Here is a 22938-nt window from a genome sequence, read left to right as displayed (position 1 = left end):
GGCGAACCTCCTGACCACCCATCCCCTTGTGCATTTCTGTGTTTGACATGAATATGTGTGCAAAACTTAGTGCACAGACTGGCTGTGAACTCTGTAGTTAAGTGTTGCAAGTTGTCAGTTTATACTAGCACTGGAAGGATTAGTTCATGGGTTTAGTACGTATTTTGGTGCTGAAATGTCCTACATGCCGTTCTAAATACTACAGGTGTTACAATAATCTTTCAAATGTAATGTTGTTCTTATATCTATTAAAAATTATATACAACCATTGTCACAGAGACGTAGGCCTGAATTACATTAAGAACTGCCATTTTGGGCTGCCAGAACTGCCATGACCAGCCTCTACAGCCTTCTAGCTGAGTAAGTGTACATCCCATAGAGCGCAGTAACTACCGAGCTTGCTTTCCCCAAGAAAAAGGGCAGTGAGGTCTTCCACACTGCAAAAAGCAAGTGAAATAAACTTAGAATAGCCAAACTGGAAGGGACCAACAAGGATTATCACAGCATCCGCTGTTCATAGCAGCAGTAACAAGACTTCTACATGCTGGGGAATTCTTAAAGATGAGCCAGCTTAAAAGTCTGCAACTGGATGAGGTAGAAGAATGGGATGAGAAGATAACCTTTGGTGGTTTCTGATGTTTACTCCCCCTTTTCTTTGAACAGCATGGAGAATTAACCTATTTCACAGTTGCCTTTGCTAGCCTTAAAGACTAGCAGTTTACAAAATATAGTTTGGGTTTGATGATGCTCATTTCCCAACTCAGATGAAAGAAAAATAAACAATAAGCTCTAGCCTGACTGAAAAGCGCCCTTGATTTACACTAACACAAGCAACTTTCACCTTAGATGGAATGGCTTTTCTCTTCGACTTCTAAAGTAAGTTCATCTGCAGCTGTTTGATGAATTTTCACTGGCAGCCAAGGATTTAAAGGACACCCTTTAAACTACACATCATAGAACACAATGAATAAACAACTTCTGAAAAGTAAAAACAGGCAAAACAACTGAAAGTAGTAATGTAGTAATACCAACTGAAAAATAAATTTATTTCAGGAAAACTATAAACAATATATACAAAACATAAGTTTAAAAGTTGGTTCTTATTGTTTACAGGAATGTACAATAGTTTTGCTGATGTACCAACAGGATCAGCATGAACTTACTACACCTTGGTGTCCATGAGGATATTGCCATCCTTGTCCTTTACTCTTACTCTCCCAGAGACATACTTGGTTTCCTGGTGTCCGTTCGTATACACAGTCTTAACAGTACCATCTGGATACTCCCGTCTCTTAAACTGTGATGTGTGTAGCTCTCTCTGGCCATTATTGAACTCAATAGTTTTGCTTCCATCTCTGCATTAAACACATATATATGTGCTTTTTTTTTTTTTTTGTAAGAATTATAAGGACTGTAAGTAGGCTTAAATTTATTCTTGGAACAAGCATTAAATACATAAGCCTAAATGAAGAAATTAATACAGTATTTTTGAAAGGCCTCTTTTGTTAAATACCATCACAGGTGATTGGTACTCAAACATGTTTCTCCAAAACTGACATGGCTTCTTTATACTCAAGAGCATTTGCTACGCATTCTCTGCTCTTAATCTATTTCTGCAAAGGTCCAGGAAAAGTTTAAAATAATTTTTTGAGCAGTCAGACTGGGTGTCAGACCTGCTTGAGGCCTTAAGTAACTTCTCACTTGTAATTCTAGAGAATGCTTAAGTAACTTTTTTTTTTCTTACTAGAAAATACACAGGTATTCAGTTCTCTATCCTCTCTATGATACAAGAAAAATGCAAACAGTAAGCAAGCCTTCTCAGTCCAGTATATTCAAATATAAGCTTTTACAAATACATCACTGTATACTGCCTCTGGCAGGGAGCTCTTAACTACTGCTTCCCTGTCAGTAGTCTGGGTACTTGAAAACAAAGCTTACCGCTGAACACGAACGATAGTGCCATCTGGAAAGATGCTTTCTTCTTGCCCATCCGTAAATAAATTTTTGATAGTTTGATCAGGGAAAGTGATTTCTTTCTTGCCATCAGGATAGTGTTTCTCTGAAATGTATTTTGAGACAATATTACATAAATACAGGAGTGTTTTGCATACATATGTAGTAGTTCTGAGGGTTGGCTGGGTTGGATGATTTCTTTACCTATTTGTCCATTTGAAAATTGCAAGACCTCCAAGCCATCGCAGTATGTAGTATGAGTAGTCTTAGCATCAGCATAATAATAAATCTGCAGGGAACAGTTCAAATTACTGTATCCAGTCAGGAACTGTATGCATACACACACATACAAGTATAGGGGAGAAGGTGTAGTATGCATACCACTGTTTGATCAGGCATAATCTGCTTCACATCCCCATTGAAGAAGGTGATTGTTACAGTCTTCCCATCAGAACCCACTTTTTTCCACGTTCCATTGGGAAAAAATATGAGGTGACAGCCATTTTTCAAAACCTTTTCAACCTAACAAATGGATTGCAGATATTGGTATTTAGCCATCACATTCAGGTACCCATTCATCTCATCTTTCACAGCAAGTGTCTCACAGAATTTCAAGTGCCACACTCTCATTTTACCTTTCCATCAGGATAAGCGATTTCCCTCTGTATCTCTTCACCATCTGTATGCTCAGGTCCAGATGGTGCTGGCACAAGAGCTTCATTAGGAGAGCTGTCCTGAAATGACACCGGTAATATAAGCATAAACTCAAGTGAAACTTGAGTTGTCATCGTGCAACTGTTTTCCCTAGGCTGATAAATGTTCTAGGAAATGTGAAGTATGAGGGTAGGAAGACAGGTCTGGGAAGTCATAAACCCAATCTGGATTTTATGCAACATCTACTATATGAGGTACTCTGGCTAGCAGTAATTTGTCTGTGGTCAGTTTTTGTCCAAGGTAAAATGGAATTCAGTGCTGTAGCGTGGTGCTCAACAGACTGAAGTCACCCATACAAAGGTGTGAAACAGCTGATGAAGTTTTATAAAACCTAAATGCTACCTAAAGCAATTAAGAATTCTTAAAAGATTCTTGAATGGTTTCTCTACATGGAACATACATAGTCAGGTTTTTCCCTCCTCTAAAAAGGGTAAACATTCTGCAAAATTCTAGGGGGTAGATTATTTCTTTCCTTTCCTTTCCTCAGCCAAAGAATGCTGCAACAGCTAGAGAGAGGTAAAGCACTGACTACTATATAGCCCTTAACTGCAATTTCATTACCAAGAAAAATAATAAAAAATGAGTCAACAGCTTTCCAGGTCACCCTCCAAATACTCATTTAAGTACAGATAACTTCATGGTTTCTTTTTATTTGTTTTGTGTTGTTTTTTCCCCTTAAAAATCAAGATACAACACTTACTACCATAAAAGTCCTAGAAGAATCTTCTAGTGCTGCTGTCTCAGAGTTGCTTCTGTCATTAGCAGGTGCTGAGGCAGGCGTTCTAGAAAGCTTTCCTACTCAGATAAACATAAGGAAGTTAATTTGGCCAGTAAAATTAAAGTACAGTTTAAGTGTTACATATGAGATCAAGTTGTACAGGACACCTACATTTCTTTAGTGCAGCAGAAAATAAAAACAGTACATTTATGAAAAAACAGCATGTCAGCTCTCTGGGGCAAGTAATTTGCTTCATGTATTAGCAACATGCTTGACTGAAGAATCGTTGCAACCAACAAAATACTTGCACTTTCTCTCCTATTTCATTTCTAGATCTATAGAGGAGATTCTTTTCCACCTAGGGATCTCGGTAACATTCTTACTAGCTATACCTTATCGTGAATAAAGCAGGACTGACAATCTTTCAACAAAAACAGTCTTTGGCAGACTTTTCCTGTGTCTTCCCTAGCTTTCCAGAAAGATTATCAAAGTAAAAACAGCATGGGCTTCAATTCTGGATTGTACTCCTCTAAGAGATAACATCCTGGTTATCTGCCTTTAGAGATGTCAAAAAACAAACAAAACCTACAACCCTCCAGTTCCTTGCTATGTTTGCTGATTCATTAGGAAGGGATATAGGAATAAATGCTATTGCCAGCTAACTGAAAAGAAGGAAACCAAGGAACAGCAGCACTGCTCCCTCTACATTTATTTTCTGTTAACTCTTAAAGAATTTGCTGATTAGACAAACATTTATACCTTTCGCCTGTGAATAATTTTTGCCACTTATCTTGCCACTCTTCTGTGCTGGAAGAAGTGGAGATCCAGTTTGGCTTTTCAGGCCTCTATTTGGTAGACTCTGGAAGGAAGAGTTATTTGTGGGTTATGTGACTTTTATTCAATAACTGTTCGCTTGCAATAAAATTTATACACCATTTGTCATGAAACTAACTGCAAGCTTTCTTCACAAACTACATTTTTTGAGATTTAGTCAGCAGAAGGGTTTGCATGATGTAGCCCAAGCTATGTTTTGGAACTCTTCCTCTGTCTGCTGCCTCCCTACCACCAATTACAGAATGTTAATTTGGTACAAGCAATCCAGAATAATAGTTTCAAAACTAAATATAACTTCTGTAGACAATGGTGAACTGCCTGATTTGCCTGGCTGATCCTTGAGGTACAAAAGTTCTCAGGTTATATCCTGTCTATGTACTTTTCCTCTTATAATTGCATCATTTTGAATTTCAAAGATGACAAGTTTCTCAACAGAACAGATACTGCACATAAAGATGCCTCCTTGGAGATCGTCAGAAGCTGTGTGGACGTGGTCCGGGGCAGCCTGCTCTGGGTGTCCCTGCTTGAGCAGTGACATTAAACCAGATGACTCCCAGAGGTCTCTTCCAACTCAACCATTCCATGGTTCTGTGAACATTCACAGTTGGAGAGAGCGTGAGATTAATCAAATTCTGTGTCTGGCACTACTAGTAGACTCCCCGAGATTAGTAAATTAAAAGTTAATGTCTAGGTTGTGGCTACTGGATTCCAACTTTATGATCCAAAACCCAGAGTATTCACAGCCACCAACTTAAAACACTGAGATTAAAAACTTACTACAGATTCTGCTCTTCTTAGAGTCACCCCAGAATTTTCAATTTTCTTCTTGCTTCCAGCAGCTTCTACTTTTTTCCAGGCTTCAAGACGAAACCTCTCCATAATTTTGACTTCCTCTTTTAGCTCCATGTTCTCGTTTACTAAGGCTTCTATTTGATCTCTCAGGCGTCTATGGGTGGTTGACCATTTTGCTTCTTTTCGTTTTAAATCTTCCTGTAACTCTGCAATCTGCTGTTTTAAAGCCTTAGAAAAATGTACATATATAAATGATATCTTTTTTAATATAGCAAAAGATCTTAATGTTCTAGGAAGAAACTTACAAGCAAAAGGAAGAAAAACACATACAAAAATACTTGTACTTATCAGTAAAAAGAAAGATCTGTGTAATAGAGACGATGAAAGGTAGAGGAAGTTTTCTTCCCTGAAAATGGTAGGATCAACTTTAGGTATCCACTCTATAAGCTGAACTTAATCAGAGGATGTCTTTCATTCCCCTCTGAGCATCCTTTACACTTTATAGATTGGCCTGCACAAACACACTTCAGGCAGAAATGTGTTATCTTTAAGGCTACCCTCCAGAGGGCCCTTAAAAGTCTTGGCACTGGAAAATAGGGAGGATACAAACACACAAAATACACATGAATCTGCCTGGCCAGTTTAGCAAATGTTACTTTGACCTGTTGAAGTAATGTCAAGAAGTGACATACTCACGTGAAGTTTCAAACAACTCGTCTGTATGCCTAACATACCATAAATCCTGACAGTGAAGAAACATGTTTGTATGTTTCTGACCTTTAACGAACTACAAGTAAGTAATCACAAAACACAACTTTGAAAATTGTAGAAAGTAACTATTTTTACCCTGGAACAGTTGCAGACAGAATAAAATTCAAGTATGGTTCTAGTTTGCATTTTGATCCATTACCATAATAAAAACTTGCAGTGTTATATTAGCTACAGTAATTTTGTATCAAAGACAAAGGAAATTCTACAGTAGTCAAGTGCAGCTTTTATTGTGGAAATGTGACAAAATGATGTGCTTTTTTTGTTTGTTTGTTTGTTTTTTGCCTTGAAACCATCACATAACATTGTGAAGACCATAACTGCTTTCTCAGTTAGGCTGGGTCTACAAACAGTTCCTATCTTGAAATGACTTGCAACCTTTCAAATTAAGTTATAAATTAGTTCTCAACTCCCTTTAAATTAATCTAGATTTTCCTGTGTGGACAAGAATAATAATTATCATTTTTATACCTGAATTTCATCACGTTCTTTTTTGTCTGGAATTGCTCTAGCTTCTGTGGTATATTTTTCAAAAACTTTACGCTCCTTTTGCAGTTTTTTCATTTCTTTTTTCCTATAATCTTCTATTTCAGCCAGTTCTTGGGCTTTCTGCTGTTGAAAGTCTGCAATTTCTTTCCTGTAATTATAAAACAAAGCTTTTTTTTTAGCCCAACTCCTACAAGTCTGGAGTGAGAAAAATCAAAAAAATTTGAATTTTGCAGTCATTGATTAAAACCCAGCATCTACTACCCCCAAGAAGGTTTAACCATAAAGAGTATTAAGCAGTACGAAATGTCACACAGATAGCATTCGAAGTCCAATTGTTTCCATCTTCTAGTCACAAAAGTTACCCTGATTTTAGCAAACCTTCACCAAAATCTGCCAATAGTCATTAAAGCAGCAGAACACCATTCCCCCAAAAGCAGTGTGAAAAAGAATCAGCCAGTACCAGGTCCCACATGTTAGCCACCAACACGATGCTGTTTCCAAACAAAACAAATGTGACTTTGGTAGGAAGTAGGGAGCTTCCTTTAAGTCACCAGAGGATTATTTTGCTCTTTGCTACCTGGAAGTCACCAGGGGACTGAAATGAAGTCAAACTCTGTACACTCAAATATTCACTCCATAGGAAGAACCATTGATCACATTAGCATGAAATCTGTTTTGCAAGACCAGTTTGGGACTGTGTTACTGCTCAGAACATCACTCAGTTATACATGAGGAAATTCTCCCAGGTGTAGCCTTCAAGGATATCATATTAAACCAGTAGGAGTTCTTAATATTATTCCAAAATTGGCAATTTGTGAGTAATAGTGACGGTTTAATACAGCCATAGAGCAACAACCAGTTTCTTGACCTGTCTCCAGTTATTGAAACACACCAATTATTTACCCTTATCACTGTAACACTATTTAGGTACAAACAGGACAACATGGAACATACTGTTAGTGAACACCCCAAGTTGTTTTAAATTAAAACTTTCCTGATTTTCAATTAAAAATTACCTGATACTTGCCAGGGCGTGCTCTCTTTCTTCACGGAGTTTAGTTAGAGTTGTGTTTTCAGCTCTGAACCTCTCAATTTCCATTTCCAATTCAATGAGTTTCTCTTTCAATATCTGGGATGGAACAGTGTTTCCTATCAAAGGACAATCAGGTGCAAGTTGTCTAAGCAGCCTTTGACTGAAGTAAACAATTACCACAGGCCATTTAAAATATATATACTATTCTATAGATAGAATTTTCTTGCAATACCACTGCTAATACTGAAATAACATAGATGGAACATTTAAAAGCACCCTGTGCTATATACTCAAGGGTGGTGAGGCCCTGGCACAGGCTGCCCAGAGGAGCTGTGGATGCCCCATCATGTGGATGTGAGCATGTGGATGCCCCATGTGGATGGGGCTTTGGGCAGCCTGGGCTGGTGGAAGGTGTCCCTGCCCATGGCAGGGGGATGGAACTGGGTGATCCATAAGGGTCCCCACATCCAACCCAAACCCTTCTATGTTTCTGTAAGTACCTGATATACCAAGTGCATCTATCACCTTTGTAGATCTATGTATTAGGAATTGGAACGTGAAGGGCTTCATGTCAAGCTAGGGAAGTTAAATAAAGGTGTGTTGAGGGCAAAGCATCAAACAGGAAAAACTCATGGCTCTAAATTTTTCAAGTTGTAGTCACAACACAAACTGCTCACACTGTCCCTCAAATATCTTTAAGAGGCCCATAATCGTATCTCTGGGCTTCTTTGCCATCCCATTTTTTTGATCAGTCACAGCTTAACACTCATTGGGCTTCAACAATCTGCTTCCGAGTATGCAAGTGAAGAGCCTAAGCACTGACACTGCAGCGCAGTCAGTTGCTTCATTCACTCTTAAAAGCTGCCAACCATTACTTCCCGCAAACAACCCAGCAAATTCAGTTCTCTGCAAAGCAGTAAGTAGGTGTAGTAGTTTTTATATGAATTTCTAAAAAAAAAAAAAAAAAAAAAAAAAAAAAAAAAAGCTAAATGAGTTCAAGCTCTGCTGCAATCAATTTACAACCTACCATCATCTAACAGAGAAGGCATACTAGGCTATACCATCATGTTGTCACTAAACAACTGCATTTTTAGCAATCTTGCATAAAAACAACTTCTACAGGAGCTCTTAGAGGCAGCCCTTCCAGAGACTGCAAGCTACAGAACAGCTGGATTGCACCAGCCACACAACCAGAAGAGATTAAAAATGCCATTCCCTGAAGCAGAAGTCTGTACTTAGACATTTTGGTGTAAAGTCAAGTTGCAGAATAAGCCTTGGAAAGAAAAACATGTTTTCTTCAGCATTTCCTACCAGTTGCTGTTCTCTCAGCTCCCGACTCCTGTTCCACATTCGATTTGATTTCATGCTCTGAGTGACAGCCTGCCTTCTGCTTCGGTTTCAGCGAGGGAAACAGTTTCATCATGAGGTTTGATGCCGGAGGCTCGTTTGCATCACTGTCCACTGCAGGCTGTTTGGACAGCTCATCTCCCTTCTTTGAGGCAACTTTTCTCTTTATTGCTTTATCTGGGACAGCTGTATCATTCTTGCTGAAAAAGGATGTCTGTAAGGACTTTTTAGTATATTTTTCAGGTAAATCATTGTGAAAATAATATTCATCCAGATCATTCCATGTCCTTTCATCATCAAACTCGATCTTATTCCTATTTATACAAGACACGCTTCTCTGATGGTCTGAAGTTTGTCTAATCTTTTGCTTTGACAGTGTGCTGCAGTCTTCATCTGACAAGTCACCTCCACATTTGCTTTCTTTGCTAGTATCTGTAGAACTTCCGTATTCAAAAAATCCTGGATCACTTTCTCTATTGCTCTGAAAGGATTCCTTAACATCTTCATTTTCATTTTTTAACGTGGTCTCAAATTCCTGCTCAGAATCTGTAGTCGTATCACCATTTTCCTCGTCTTTATCTTCATTTAGAGTCCATTGAGCACTTTTTAAAGCAGGAACTGCTGTCAAGGAAGAACCTGAAAACATTACACTGTCTGTTTTATTCACTGGATCCTTCAGTCTAGAAGCTGTTCCTGAATTTGAGACTGCATGTGTAACTGCTTTATTATTTCCCTGTGTGATACACTCTGCCTTTTTATTTTTCGCATTTATAAGTTTAACTGCAAGCTCCTTCACTTGCTGCTGTTTTGCCTTGATAGGGGTGGAGGACATTCTACGTCCTTCTGAGGCTTGCTGATCTTGATCTAAGATCCTTTGCACAAATGAGGAATTACTTGAGAAAGATATTTCATCTGCAGCTTGTTCCAGAAACAAAAATTCATCTAATTCTAGATTCTCTTTTTCCTTTTCTTTTTCCCAGTTTTCCAACTTATTCTGAAATGAAACTTCAAAAGACAGTTCTGAATCTTTTACAGGGTGACCTGCAGGACATTTCACATTCGAAAAGGCACTAGCCAGCTCACAAGACAACTGAGGCTTTTCCATGCCAGGTAATTTGTTTCTGATTTTGCCAGCGTTAGACTTAGCAAATTCCACTACGTTCTCTTTATTTTCTATTTTGTGGTTAATTTCTGATGGGAAAGAATCTCTCATCTGTCCATCAAGATTTTTTCCTGGTTGTATTCTTGTTTCTAATGGCACGGTATTTTTTCCATTGTGATTCCTAAGTACAAGGGTCTTCTGAACAGGACAATATTTTGCTTTATCAGGCTGGTTATTTTTTTTACGTGGCATAAGAGGGCTCCCAGAAACCAGCTCTTTGCTAGGAGGCAGGCTTTTCTTTTGTATTTGTGATCTGTCCACTCTAACGTTTCTGTCATCTGAAACCCTTTGTGGAGGTTTCAACACGCTTTCTCCAAGCATTGTTATCTTAGATTTGGCATTAGTGAACCTTGTTAAACCTTCTCCTCTTTTCAGGAAGGGTCGTTTGATCACTGGCTTTTGAATGGCTGATCCATTTGTCTCCTGAAAGTGGATATGGAAAATTAACACGCAGAGAATGTTAGAAAGTCCTTTACACGGTTTTAAGATTATTTTTTTCCAAATAAACCCCACATATCAGTAGGAACTTACATAGCATATTTCTACTGGGTTTCTAAAAACATCTTAAACAAATGAAGTAGTCAGGACTTTTTTTTTTTTATTTTAAAGTAAAATCTTCAAATGTGAATATTGCAATCAGTGTTAGCTTTTGATGCTAGAATCTTGTATGTTTTTAAAGCATTCATCACTATATACTGTATTTAAAAAAAAGCGTTAAAAGTTACAAAAGAAATTTAAAAACCTGTAATTTCTGGCTTTGCTTCAGACGCTGCTCCTCTATCTGTATCTGTTCTTCCAGAAATTCTTCAAATGTCTGTTTCTTCTCTTGAATCGCAGCTTTAATAGGTCTAGGGTAATTTCAAAAAATCAAGTCTTACATGTCTACATAATTTAACTGCGTTTAGCATCCCAACTATTCAATGGCCTAGGGCGCAATTACATAAAAAATGACGAATTATGAAGTACTTTAGTCATTAAGTGGCAAAGTTAATTCGAGAAATGATACCACTAGTCGCTTATCTTTTGAGAAGTGGTTATCAAATCCCTGCTATAATTAATACACATCTAGAAGCACCTTTATGCAGGTTTTGCTGTTTTTCCTTTCACTGCTTTTCTCATTGACCCATTCTTCTGCCCGAACCACTGAATTTTCGCTTGGATTTTAGTCACACTGCTCGTTTCTGCAGTATCACCTTGCACTGGGTCTGGCTGGGACAGAGTAAGCTTTCTTCACAGTAGTTCACATGGTGCTGTGGTTTGGATTTGTGACTAAAACAGTGTTAATAACACATAAATATTTTAGGTATTGATGAACACTGCTTGCATAGCATCAAAGCTTTCTTTGGTTTCTCACACTGGCCACTTCTCTCCCCCGGCAAATAGGAGGTTGAGGGGAACAAAGCCAGAAGTCTGCTTGCTGGAGGTGGAGAGTGACTGCCTTTGTAACACTTGGGTTCCTTCCCCTCTTTCCTTCAGTTAGTAAACTGTCTTTATTCTCTACCCACAACTTTTCACATTTTTGCTTTTCTGATCCCCCATTCTTTCTGCTCTAGGGTGGGGAGGGATGGCCAAGGAGCTGGCTGGGTGCTTAGCTGCTGGCTGGGGTCAACCCACCACAGCCTGGAACAAGATTTCTTGTCTTGTGATGACCAGACAGACAAGGCAGAGCTTCAAAATAGTGCCAACAACTACTTATAGACCATCCATGCCATAAACAAAGCTTCTACCATACACGAGAAGGCTTCTCCCACAAGCACTATTATTATTTCTTAGCCATACCCAGATGCTTAAACAACTCCTGGTAATAAACTAAAAAGTCATGGCCTTACACTCCTCCTTCACATTAATTTTTTTGCCATCTAATAATGGATAGGAGATTGTAATACATCAAATTGGGAACAGTAATTATAACTGCTAATATGCTAAGCCTATACTAAGATGTGCTTCTGAACTGTGATTACTCCACGTTTCACACACCTCTTCAGCCAATACACAATGTCACATCTTTCACAGCACACGCAATTTCAAGCCAGAGCCTCTCTTACCACTGGTTTCCACCATGCTTAGCAAAATGGAATCCTTGGCTGAGAAAGCTATACAAACTGAGAATATTAGACTCTTAATCAGGACTCAGAATTCAATCAAGCTTGTGTTTGGTATTTAGAACTGTAAAAAATAATGTTCTGAATTACCTTTCCTCTGTATTAGTCACCCACAACTGTTTTCCTCTGCTGGACTTTTCAGAGAGATCTGTACCTTCCACACATAAAGGATCATCGTGTGGATCTTCAGCCTCCATTATTTTTTCCATCTTTTGTTCTGGACACCACATGTTTTTTCCTACAAAATTGATAGAATATCGTTGTTGTTGTTTTTCTCCCCAAAGCAAACAGATCAGTTTTCAGCTCATACTTTAAGCAGCACTCAGATCAGATTAAAACCAGAAGGGAGCTTCATGGTCACGTATTCTGGATTCCCACACAAAGTGAGTCCTAAAATTTCCCCAATTCAATTCTTATTTGTATTTGAGCTCTCTTTTAAAAAGAACATCCAATAATGTATAAGTTTTTTCCACACAGCTTAACTGCCCATTCTGATTGTTCATTATCTTTGCTAATTTATTGCTTAAAGGTAAAATAACTGAACAATTTTGAATGTTTGCTCTACTGAAAAGGTCTCTTATCAAGATTCTGTTTCCTTTGTACAAATGTAAAAATTAAGATCAGTTCATCTTTTTGCAACCTCTTAGACCAAGATCTTGGATTAAAAGCTTTGAAATATGATGAAACACAATCTCATACCTTTTCTCTGAAACCTCTACAGGTTTACAGCAACCTTATTAAACAGCTAGATTAAAACCAAAACTCTATTCCAATTATAGCAGCTTAGTAGTTGTGCTGGTGTCAACGGTAAAACTATGAACAGAAAAGGTGAAGAACTCTAATGCATTTCTTTTACGTACAGGTAAAATAGTCATGAGATGGCATCTCTTTGCCAACCCATCTTGATTCCTAATTCCACATCAGTTATTAACCCTCACGGTGGAGTTGGACTGGAGATATTGTGTATCCCTGTATAGATTATTTCAGTATGCCACATAAAAAAAAGGGTTCAATCAGCACAACTCTCAACGATGAGATACATTCTTAGTTACTTAACTTGTAAAAAAATCACAGTTTTGTGTATGTGGGGAACAACTATTCAAGGCATAAATTCTTTGAGAATAAAATCAAGGCATAAATTCTTCTTCATTGTGATTCCGATACCCAGATGATCACAACCAGTGAAAAGCTGCCAAGCCCACTGAATGCCTAGGTCTTTTGACTTGCAGCCATCAGAGTAGTTTGCAATTACAAGAAAAACACACCGCTGTTCCGCAGGAGAAAAGAAATGGCACTAAAGGGCAGGAACCAGCCTCTACCTTTATATTTCCAATTAGAAACAATTCATTAGGCAATCTAGTTTTTGTTCCAAGGCTAAACACTAGTTCAACTTTCTCGGATAGAGTAAAAGAAAGATAACCATTAAATCAGGTAAGACTGATACTACCTGCAAAAGAAGATCCCCCTGCCTCAATTCTGCCAGCTTTTTCCAGCCCAGCACTGTGCTCTCCCTTTGCACACAGCAAATTGGACTGGAAAACTGATTCTGTTTACAAATGTTTGTTTTTCAGTACAAATCAGCTCCCCAGTCTAGTTCAGTTCATCACTGATTGAACAAATTTGTTCTGCATGAACACAAACAGGGAGGTATTACTTCATTTGGATACACTGACAGCTTAAAGCAATCCAAAGTATTGTGGGAAACAGCTAATCAAAGAGGAAATCAATTGCTTATTTTACACTGTCTTTTATAATATATTCCTCAAAAAAAAGTTCCCATCATTGATTAAGTTACAATTACTCTTGGCAATTTATAAAAAGATTTTATAACAGTCCTTCTACAGTAGCACTCATTTATCAGCCACTCAAACGATGCAGCATTTGTCTTTGACTAATCAAGTAGTCTTGAGGTGAAGAACACCGAATACACTTTCAGATTTTAATGAAGAAATGAGATCAAGTTCTTCAGTTTACTGAAGTATGCCTTATGCTTTATTTCTCAACTTACCAAGAATTGCTGTCTGGTCAGACACCATGCTAAGTAGCTTCTGCTGTTCTTCCACAAGCCTTTGAAGTTGCTCCATCTGTTGTTTCTTTAGCTGTTCCTGCTTCTGTTGTTGCAATTCCTTCAGCTTTTCAAACAAACAAAAAAAATGTACTGGAGGACATTTATTTACATTATTGTACTTAAGACAAATATACCTAGAACGCACCACAACATTAGAATCGTCACGACAACAGGTATTTCTTGTTTTAATGATGTTCCATTAGCTAAGTGCAACATGATGGAAATTAAGAATACAAAGTGCTTTGATGAACACAATTTTCAGTTCTATCTACAGATTGCACATACTATTTTCAGTTTGCACAGTCAACAAATCCATTCATTTTTAATTGACCAACCTGCAAACAAAAGGAATTAGAACAATCATTTTTATAGTATTAGAAAAACATTTGAATTCTGCTCTTTTAACATAACTTGGACATGGTGGTTTTATTAAAACGTGAAATACCTCAAAATCAAGAGAGCTTTAGAAATGTATATATATCAGTATTCTTTATATGTATGTATCAGTAACCTTCAGTCTATCTGAGATCTTGGAAATCAATATTAGATGTAAGTTAACAATTATTTTAAAAATATACATAACATATATTAGATTGTCAATGACTTTCCAAGACAGGAGACTTAACAATTCCCCTTAAGATACCCTTAATCAGATAATGTGTGTTAGTTAGCCACTGCTGGATGCTACTGACATAACGAAAACAGTGAATGAATATTTTTCTTACATATAGAACAGGGATGAAATACCTTTTATAAGCTTAGCTGTGGAATTATACTCTAGAGGTTCACTCTTTGCCCCCCACACTTTCACTTGCACAAACAAAGATTTGCAATGAGGCAACTTCTAGAAGGGTGGACAAGGAATTGAGTTCTTCATCCTAAACAGCAAGACCTATTAAAGTGCGCCTTAATACCTTCAGCTAACGTAATTTATATCTGCTTACTGGGGAGAGCTATAAGCAAATGTATTGCCAGTCACAGCGGATCAGCTGGCAGGCTTGCTTTGGAAAGAAAAAAAAAGTAACATCACAGGGTTGTAATTCCAGGCCTTTTTGTCCTATTGTCTCGGACATGTCTATATTCAACACCAACTTCTCTCTTCAACTAAACAGAACCAGGTATAAGGGTGCAGACACACATACAATGAGAACTAACGGCAGATGTTGCTATAGCTACAAGAACACACAACTTCACTGTGTTGTGAATTTCTGCACTGAAGCACTCCCACTGTAATGACCAGCACCCCATTGCACAGCTTTAAGTGAAGAAATAATGGAATTCTGTAAAACTATGTGCATCTTTCCAGGTTAAAAAAAAAAAATTTGAGAACAAGTATGCTGGCACTAAATACAATTCATTTTGAACTGGAACCTGTGCCAGTAAAAACCAGTTAAACTGCACGTTGTGAGGAGGACACCAACCTTTATGCATGCATAACTGACCAAGGGCTTGCTCTTTAAGCCTACTGTGTTCCATACATGGAAAAGATTTTGCATAATTTCAGGTATGAAGAATCATATATAGGACCAACATAAATCCTAATTTATGTATGTCAAAGAATTCTAGAGCTTTTTGTTACCTGTTCAAGCTTCTGTAAGAGAGGATCACAACAATCGGATTTATTCCGACCATCCACTTCACCACGGACAAAGTCTGTTTTAGAGCTTTCTACGTTATATGCTGCTGCTGGAAGAGATGTTTCAGCGGTATCCTGCTGAAGTGTACAAGAGCTGCCAGGCTCCAGCATCTGTTCTTCACACAAGGAGTCATCACTTACAGAACGGCTCTCTGAAAGATGCAACCCTTCAGCAGGGAAAGCCGGGATGTTTTCATGTCCAGATAATAAATTGTCTGTGTTGATTTTCAAACCAGCGAAAGTAGGATCCAAGAAGACTCCGGCACGAGAACTATCAAACATGCAATGTGCAAGGAAGTTTCGTTCACTACTCAGATCTTCAACAGCTGGCATCTTGTAAATGGTATTCACATCTACTTGCTGATACAGCGACAACATAACACTATTATATCTTGGAGTGTTAGGACAGCAAAATTTTCAAAGCCATAGGAACCTGGCGTGGATGATTACTTATTTTTAGCACCTAGAAATGAAGCAGATATACAAAATGAGAAATCTACAGTAACAGGAAGTTACTCTCTTATAACTAAAGTTAAAAAACAGTCACCGTCTACTTTTCCCTAGGCAATAGAAACAACTCAGACAATTGCTAATGAAATTCCTGTGAAGGAAACCAGCACAATCCAATATTTAATCTTAATAGTAACTGCACTCAAAAAAAGTAATGCCTCAAATATTACAGAGCTGTGTATGGTATCCTGTTCAGTAGTACAGAGACGGGTTCTGAATTTACAAGTGTCTGCAACAGAAGAAGAGGGAAGGGATTTGATAAGGTGAGAGACACCCATTATAGGATCCTCGTGTGAAAGCAGTGTTGTAATTATGTCCATATAAATACGATCCTGTTTCTGTGTGTATTTCGATGCACACTTTGCATCATTCTCATGGAAATTCTGTGCCCTTGCTGCCTGTGAGCTTCTCCCTCCCCTTCCCATCATCTTTTATCATTATCACTCGGCTCTGCTTACCTCTAACGAGTCCCAGGGCGATTAACTCTTCACCTCCACACACGGTATGTCGTGTCGCTGTGTCGTGTGTCGTTTGTCGTGTGTCGTGCCGCAGGGAGCACAGAGGTAGGGCTACAGAACAAAGGACGCGACCGCAGGAGCCCGAGTCCCCAACAGCCCTGCGGGTCAGGGAACAACTTTTTAAACTTTCCTCATTCCCGAGGGATCAGATCACAGCGACCCTTGTTCAACCCTCGCTGAACCTCCCCACACGCCCAGCGCCCCGCTGCCCCCGTCGCCCTCACAGCGGCCGCTGCGCCCACCCCTCAGGCACCCGCACGGCGCCAGCTCCCCCCGGCGCTGCCCCCTCCGCCTTGTTACAAACCTGCCGCCATCTCACAGCCTCCCGGCGCCACTCGCCGGGCATGCCGGGAGTTGTAGTCCCGAGGCACGGCCTCCCCGCCCAGCTGGCGGGCGGCCCCGCGGGGCGCGAACTACGGCTCCCGAGGGGCTCCGCGTGGCGGCTGAGGGAGCTGGGGCTGGGTTCGCTGGGGAAGAGGAGGCTTGGGGGAAGCTCATTGCTCTCTGCAGGTGCCTGAGAGGGGTTGTGGGGAGATGGGGTCGGGCTCTTCTCGGAGATAACCAGTGATAGGACCAGAGGGAATGGCCTCAAGCTGCGCCAGGGGAGGTTCAGGTTGGCAATGAGGAGACATTTCTGCTCAGAAAGAGCAGTCAGGCACTGGGACGGGTTGCCCAGGGAGGTGGTGGAGTCACCGTCCCTGGGGGTGTTCAAGGCGAGGTTGGACGTGGTGCTTGGGGACGTGGGTTAGTGGGTGACAGTGGTGGTAGGGGGATGGTTGGACCATCTTGGAGGTCTCTTCCAACCTTCATGATTCTGTGGTTCTAAACACATCACCTGCATGGTTGCCCTGCGGCTGGGTTCTGCCTTAACAAGGGGAGCTACTGAGCTGGGAAAGAGGATTTCTACCCGTGCCTTTTAAAAGCACAGCATCGTGTATAATCCCTTGACATCCTCATGAAAATACAGCAAAGCTTTGCTTTCAGTATTCCTGCACACTGATGGCCTGACAGGGTTCAGGGTTGTTCACGGTCTGGTTTTGGTCGACAAAAAATTACGTTGGGCTCCCTCTCCATGCTAGGAGCGCAGTCCATTGCTGACAACGATCCCTAACTTGCAGGTTGATAACTACAAGTTAACTACATAACTACATAACTACAAGTTCATGCAACTTCTGAGGTCATAAGGGCCTTAGGGATCTCTACCAAGCTAAATTAAAACTGTAAGAATTAAACCAGGAGCAATTGTCAGCAGTTTTCCTTTGCATAGCTTTCTTATCAGCTATAAAAGTGTTTACGAGCTGTTAATTCTCAACATGCATGTTAAATATAATCATTCTCTGTTCTGATTTTGAATTTGGGAAAGTTTGCAGTTCAAAAGGAGTAAAGCCAAACACTTTGCTAAAACTCCATGAGATGCTTGATTCTCCAGGGAGATAGGAGAAAGAAGAGAGGCTGATATTCAGTGGTCAGTAAAGAAGAAGAATAAGGTCCTTTTCACTGAAAGGAGGGAAGAATTGCTGAGGAGGGACAGCACAGGCTCCAGCTACGTTTCCAGCTGTCTGTACGGTATTTCAAAGCTCACTTTCACTTTAACAGTGAGTTTCCTCCTTCAAGCACAGCGAGAGCTGCTGCTCCTTACTGTTCCGTTGGCTGCACTTTGCTTGGTTTCTTTATTTGACAGGGTCACAATTGCTGTAGCTGTACCTTCGGGCATTTTGCAGGCAGATATGTGCATGCCCCAACCTTTCCTACCTCCCTCCACCCAGCGCTCCGGTTGCACTTTGCCCTGTTGAGGAAGCAGGAAGATCGTTCAGGAAGAGGAACTGCCAGAGCGGGTGAGTGTAAACAGTTTTTCACCCAAACCCTAAAGAGAGGAGTGGGATCGGGGTCATTTAATAGCTGTCATGCTGGGAGCAGAGAAGGGGTGAGGGGGGTCTTCACTTCGCAGACAAACTTAGCGAAGTGAATCTGCTGTTCCCTCAAATTTTTACATTCCTTTCTGCTTCCTGGTCGACACCACGGTTTATTTACAGATTACTTCTCTCAAGATTTTTTTTCTTTGTTCCTAGCTGCATAGCTTTCATAAGCAAGCACAATATAAAATATTTTTGTGAGGTTTTGTACCACATGTGAGCTACAAATTCAGTTGCTTCTCAAGTTTCTGTGTGAAAGAGGGATGTATTGGTTGGGATGATGTTTGCGATAACTAGTACTATTTCATTACCCTCCTAATAAGCTGTGTGTTTAGGCTGTGTGAATAGAATTCATTGTTTCCTGAGGAGACAACTTCTGGAAACTTGAGCAATATCCAGACGCTGCTGTAGAGAATATGCTGAGAAATTTGGTGCCTGCAGTGTTGCAGTGCAAAGGGAGGCAGTGCCCAGACCAACACGATGGTTTTAATAAGGGAAACTTTTGGCAGTGGTACATTTGCCTTTATATATGATACAAATTAATCTACCCAAGCCAAATTATATGGCTGCATCTTAAAAGATCATTGCCACCTCAGATGACGTACTATCTTGCAAAAACCTCCTTGTTAAAATACAGGAAGAAGAGGTAGGGGATTTTTGTGTGTGTGAGCAGAGTACTTTTATGGCAAAACCACTGGTAATGCCAGACAGCAGAACACAAGAGTCACAAAATATAAGTGTATAGTGATTTCATGTGTCCTTTGATCCTTGATCTGCTGTCTGCCTCACCTAAACACATGTATCATCACTGCAGTGTTGCCAGTTCTCTCAGATGTGTAGGGTAGTAGATGATTTGGGGTCCCTTCCTATAGATTACCTGTATGAAATCAGACTTTATATATATATATAATTGTGTCTGATAGTGTTGATTTTCTAGGTTTTCCTGAAACCCTAAGTTCAAATGAATTTTGTTGCCCCCGTCTCTGGCCATCTGAGAGTTTTTACTGCAGTGAAGAACAGCTTTATTTGCATTCACTGAAAATCCAATATGCCATAGAGTAAGAAAATACACATATTCCATCTTTGTTTCTTTTTTTTTTTTTTTTTTGGTTGGTTGGTTTTTGTTTTTCCTTTCCTAAACTGGCTTTATCTCAACCCAGGAGGTTTCTAACTTTTGCCTTCTGACTCCCTTCCCTTCATCCAGCTGAGAGTGAGGGGCAGTGAGGGACTGGCAAGCTTAGCTGCTTACCAGGGTTAAAACACACCACTTTTGAAATGCCATGGTCAGCGTCACTTAAAAATTTTCTCTGCCTTGTTAATATCTTTTGGGTTGTTTTCTCTCAACACTAAATCAAAAATGAACAGATTTGATGTAAAAGCTTTGTTGGCCTTGTAAAGGCATTGGTGCCAATATTGGTGATCAATATGAATTTGTAAGCCAGAAGAACCGGTTGGGTAATTCAGTGACAGGTTAGATTTTAGTCCTAAAAGACTGCTACAGAAACAGTTCTAACATAGCACATAAAAATATAAAGTGGTAAATGAAAGTAGTTCAAACAGCTTCTGCTTTCCTTTTTGAGGTTTTTAACATCATTGTTTGTTTCTAGGAGTAGAAGGACAGGAGCTTAACCACAATCTGCCATGTATGTGGGAGCTCTCATCAATTTGGAGAAATGGCATTTTTGCTCTGAATGGCTTGTCCAAGAGAGAGGGCAGTTAATTTCTGACATTTTTGGCCGACAGAAGAACTATGTTTATTTTCAAACAAGCAATTTCTTGTTTGTTTTGCCGCATTCTGTGATTTCAGGATGAAATTGGAGAGGCCAAATACTTTGGATCGTCTTTTTTTTTTTTTTTCTCCAGTTATCCCACATTTAAAAGTATTTGTCCTTAAGTCACTGTGGAAAATTTACATTATCAAATAGCCCTTTCAGAAATATAAACAATTTGAGTAAAAACAAGTTTTTACCAACGACACTGATACTAACCCCCCCCCCCTGCTGAAATATGGCCATGGCTTACTGGCAGCCAAATAATCATTCAAAAAAAGAATTTATGATCTGAATAGTTTGCTTTACAAGCATACATTCTCTTTATATTAGTTCCTGTAGCATTAGCAGTTTGGCTTGGAGCAGCAATGCAAATTTAAGGCAAATCTTTTGGTTGTCAGGAGTTCCCAAAGTGGTTTTGTGGCATACTGTCTGAATGCCTTTCCGAGAAAACTAAATTGGGCACGATGCTTCAAATATGTGTAGTGGGGAAATTAATTTGAGGTTCTCTGTGAACTCACTTTATCACTAAGTCCTCTAGCTCACACTTAGTTTTACCCCTTTTGTTTACCAGTGAAAGGCTCTGAAACCCTGGAAAAGCTGTGATGTGCTGAAGCTGTGATATGCTGTATAAAGAGCTCAGTGCTCTGCGTAGTGTTGTCATTTACACTATCATTTTCTTTATCATTCGTCATCAGTTTTTAAAATAAGAATAATTTTACACTCACAAGTCTCCAGGAAAATGAATATGCAATGATTATGCATTGTAGTGGCTTAAACTAGGGACTACCTTTACATTTTGTTGTCATAAATTCTGCTTCTGATTAAATAAAACTTTCCCAGCCTCTAATATCTTGGCATAGTTTGTCACAAATGACATACAGCCAATTTTCATTCGATTTATTTTACAGACAGTTTAGGCTGACACGGCTGAGAAGAGCAGCAGTCACCCTACATCCATCTCTCCCCTGCTCCTCCATCACTTTCAGTGCCTGTGTAAATCTTTGTTACAGTAAATTTTTGTTACATTCCTTTGTGCCTGCGTAAATCTTTGCCCTAGGCCAGAAATGAATTCAATCAGTAAACAGAACTGGATTTAAACTAGTCTCTTGTTCTGGGTTGTTTTTTATTTCTTGGTGTATCCTTTTGTGGGTTTTGTTGATGTAGTTAGGCTGTGTTTAATCTGGATCAATTTACTGAAGTTCTTTTTAATTTATATTTTTTAAAGATTACATGTACAGATTACACTGAGTAGAAACATGAAAAATAGTTCATATTCTTGAAAAAACAGTTGTTTTATAATGATACTATGTGAAAGGGGACCAGAAGGAGAGTTGTTCCAGTTTAAACTAAGATCGTTCCACTTTACTAACAGTGGATACTAACAGCAAAAGGTCAAGGTATGAGTTTGACAATTAGTTCAAGCCATGACTTGACTGAAAATTAAGTCACACTAAATAATTTTCTGTATCTATTTTTTTAAGTGAATAAAACTGATTAAGAGATAATCTTTGTCAATTTGATTACCATGCTGATAAAATGGGATTTGTAGTGGAACTTCCTAGAGTTGAAAAGGGAATATTTGGTGAGAAACTACTTAGGTAGGTAGTAGAAATGAAAGATTTCTTAGTCAAAATAAACCCCTTTTTTCTGTCTTAACAGAAGGGCAATGACAATCTTTGCAGACTGTGTGTTCTTTGTTAAAGTGAGGAACTTGCCCATTCAGGAGAAGACCAGGCTAAGAGCATGCATAAAAGAAAATGGTGGAGAAATTCATTATGTGATTAATCGCAAGGTAAGTTCTAGATTTATTTCTGAGATCTCAGAAGGAAAATACTAAGTGGTGTAAGTGTTGTTGAGTGTTAATCTTGCCTCATGTCAAGAAATAAGGATTGTAGAGATTATTTCTCTGTTCAATATTTCTGCTTACGTTTCTAATGCATCTATCTCTGTAGAACTGAAATGTCTCATAAAAAAAAAAAAGAGAGAGAATAAGAGCAATATTCGCTCCCTACAAAAGAATCAGGGAGGCTTTTTTTCCTGAATAAAGTTGCCATGTTGGTTTTCTTCTCACGTCATCAGGGAGCAGAAGCTCTGAATGAGACACATCCCTGAATTGAGTTTTGGGCTTGTTGTTGTTTATACTAATGCAAGCATTTGATTACAGAGAAAAGATTGTTGTAGAGTTAGAAGTCTGTGATACTGCAGTTGTTAATTTAAATACAGGTTTCTGTTTTGAGTATATACTGAACAAGCAGCATGGATAAATTATGACACACACAGGAATGAAATCAGCAGGTCACATTTTGCACCCAGGAGTGTTTGTAGGGACTGTGGCCAGGCAGCATGACATGGCCATGTCTGTATTAGTGAACTTTCTTGGTCATCAGGGCCAAGTGGCCACATCCAGCCTGCCTTATGGGAATGGTTGTGGTGATGTTCCTCTTCCAAAGCATGCACGGAAGCTGGGGAAAGTGAGTTGGTGGAGTCTAGAAGTGCCAAGGAACATGCTAATGCCAAAGCAATATAAGTATTGACATGCTGGCGACAGGGAGTGGATTATGTCACTTAATAGTGAAGGCATAATGCTTTGTCACTTCTGCCACTTGAAA

At 39.3% G+C, this 22938-nt stretch overlaps 2 protein-coding genes across 10 annotated transcripts in view; one reads left to right on the top strand and one right to left on the bottom strand.

Annotated features, from left to right (window-relative positions):
* Window positions 1-1011: 1011 nt before the first annotated feature.
* CPAP (centrosome assembly and centriole elongation protein) lies at window positions 1012-17080 on the bottom strand. Its single transcript, XM_027468700.3, has 17 exons — window positions 16949-17080; window positions 16585-16742; window positions 15560-16079; window positions 13921-14044; window positions 12003-12150; window positions 10553-10658; window positions 8613-10233; window positions 7285-7417; window positions 6251-6416; window positions 4997-5239; window positions 4145-4244; window positions 3368-3462; window positions 2589-2687; window positions 2335-2475; window positions 2158-2242; window positions 1939-2059; window positions 1012-1355 (listed from the first exon to the last, which is right to left on the bottom strand). The coding sequence occupies exons 3-17, from the start codon at window positions 15992-15994 to the stop codon at window positions 1163-1165; spliced, it is 3810 nt and encodes a 1269-aa protein (XP_027324501.3). The 5' UTR covers window positions 15995-16079; window positions 16585-16742; window positions 16949-17080; the 3' UTR covers window positions 1012-1162.
* Window positions 16967-22938, top strand: part of PARP4 (poly(ADP-ribose) polymerase family member 4) — a 50141-nt gene continuing 44169 nt past the window's right edge. Inside the window, exons 1-5 of one of the 9 annotated variants that reach the window (XM_072032709.1) lie at window positions 17037-17154; window positions 18008-18239; window positions 18326-18479; window positions 19495-19615; window positions 21989-22121. In XM_072032709.1, coding sequence (XP_071888810.1) covers window positions 21996-22121 — 126 coding nt within the window. In that variant the 5' untranslated portion in view covers window positions 17037-17154; window positions 18008-18239; window positions 18326-18479; window positions 19495-19615; window positions 21989-21995. Of the gene's footprint in view, window positions 17155-18007; window positions 18240-18260; window positions 18480-19494; window positions 19616-21988; window positions 22122-22938 lie in introns of those variants that run through there. The other 8 variants (XM_072032705.1, XM_013094808.5, XM_013094806.5 and 5 more) reach the window with 8 other exon arrangements.

The sequence above is a fragment of the Anas platyrhynchos genome, chromosome 1 (genome assembly GCF_047663525.1).
Source record: "Anas platyrhynchos isolate ZD024472 breed Pekin duck chromosome 1, IASCAAS_PekinDuck_T2T, whole genome shotgun sequence".
NCBI lineage: Eukaryota > Metazoa > Chordata > Aves > Anseriformes > Anatidae > Anas > Anas platyrhynchos.
Note: the sequence above shows the minus strand (reverse complement) of the source record. Positions and strands in the feature narration are given on the sequence as shown.

Coding starts and splice junctions, on each gene's coding strand:
- CPAP (XM_027468700.3), bottom strand. CDS start 15,994: ATGTTGTCGCTGTATCAGCAAGTAGATGTGAATACCATTTACAAGATG. Junction 10,659..12,002: donor GTGACTAATACAGAGGAAAG/GTAATTCAGAAC, acceptor AAATTACCCTAG/ACCTATTAAAGCTGCGATTC. Junction 3,463..4,144: donor AAATTATTCACAGGCGAAAG/GTATAAATGTTT, acceptor TTATCTGAGTAG/GAAAGCTTTCTAGAACGCCT.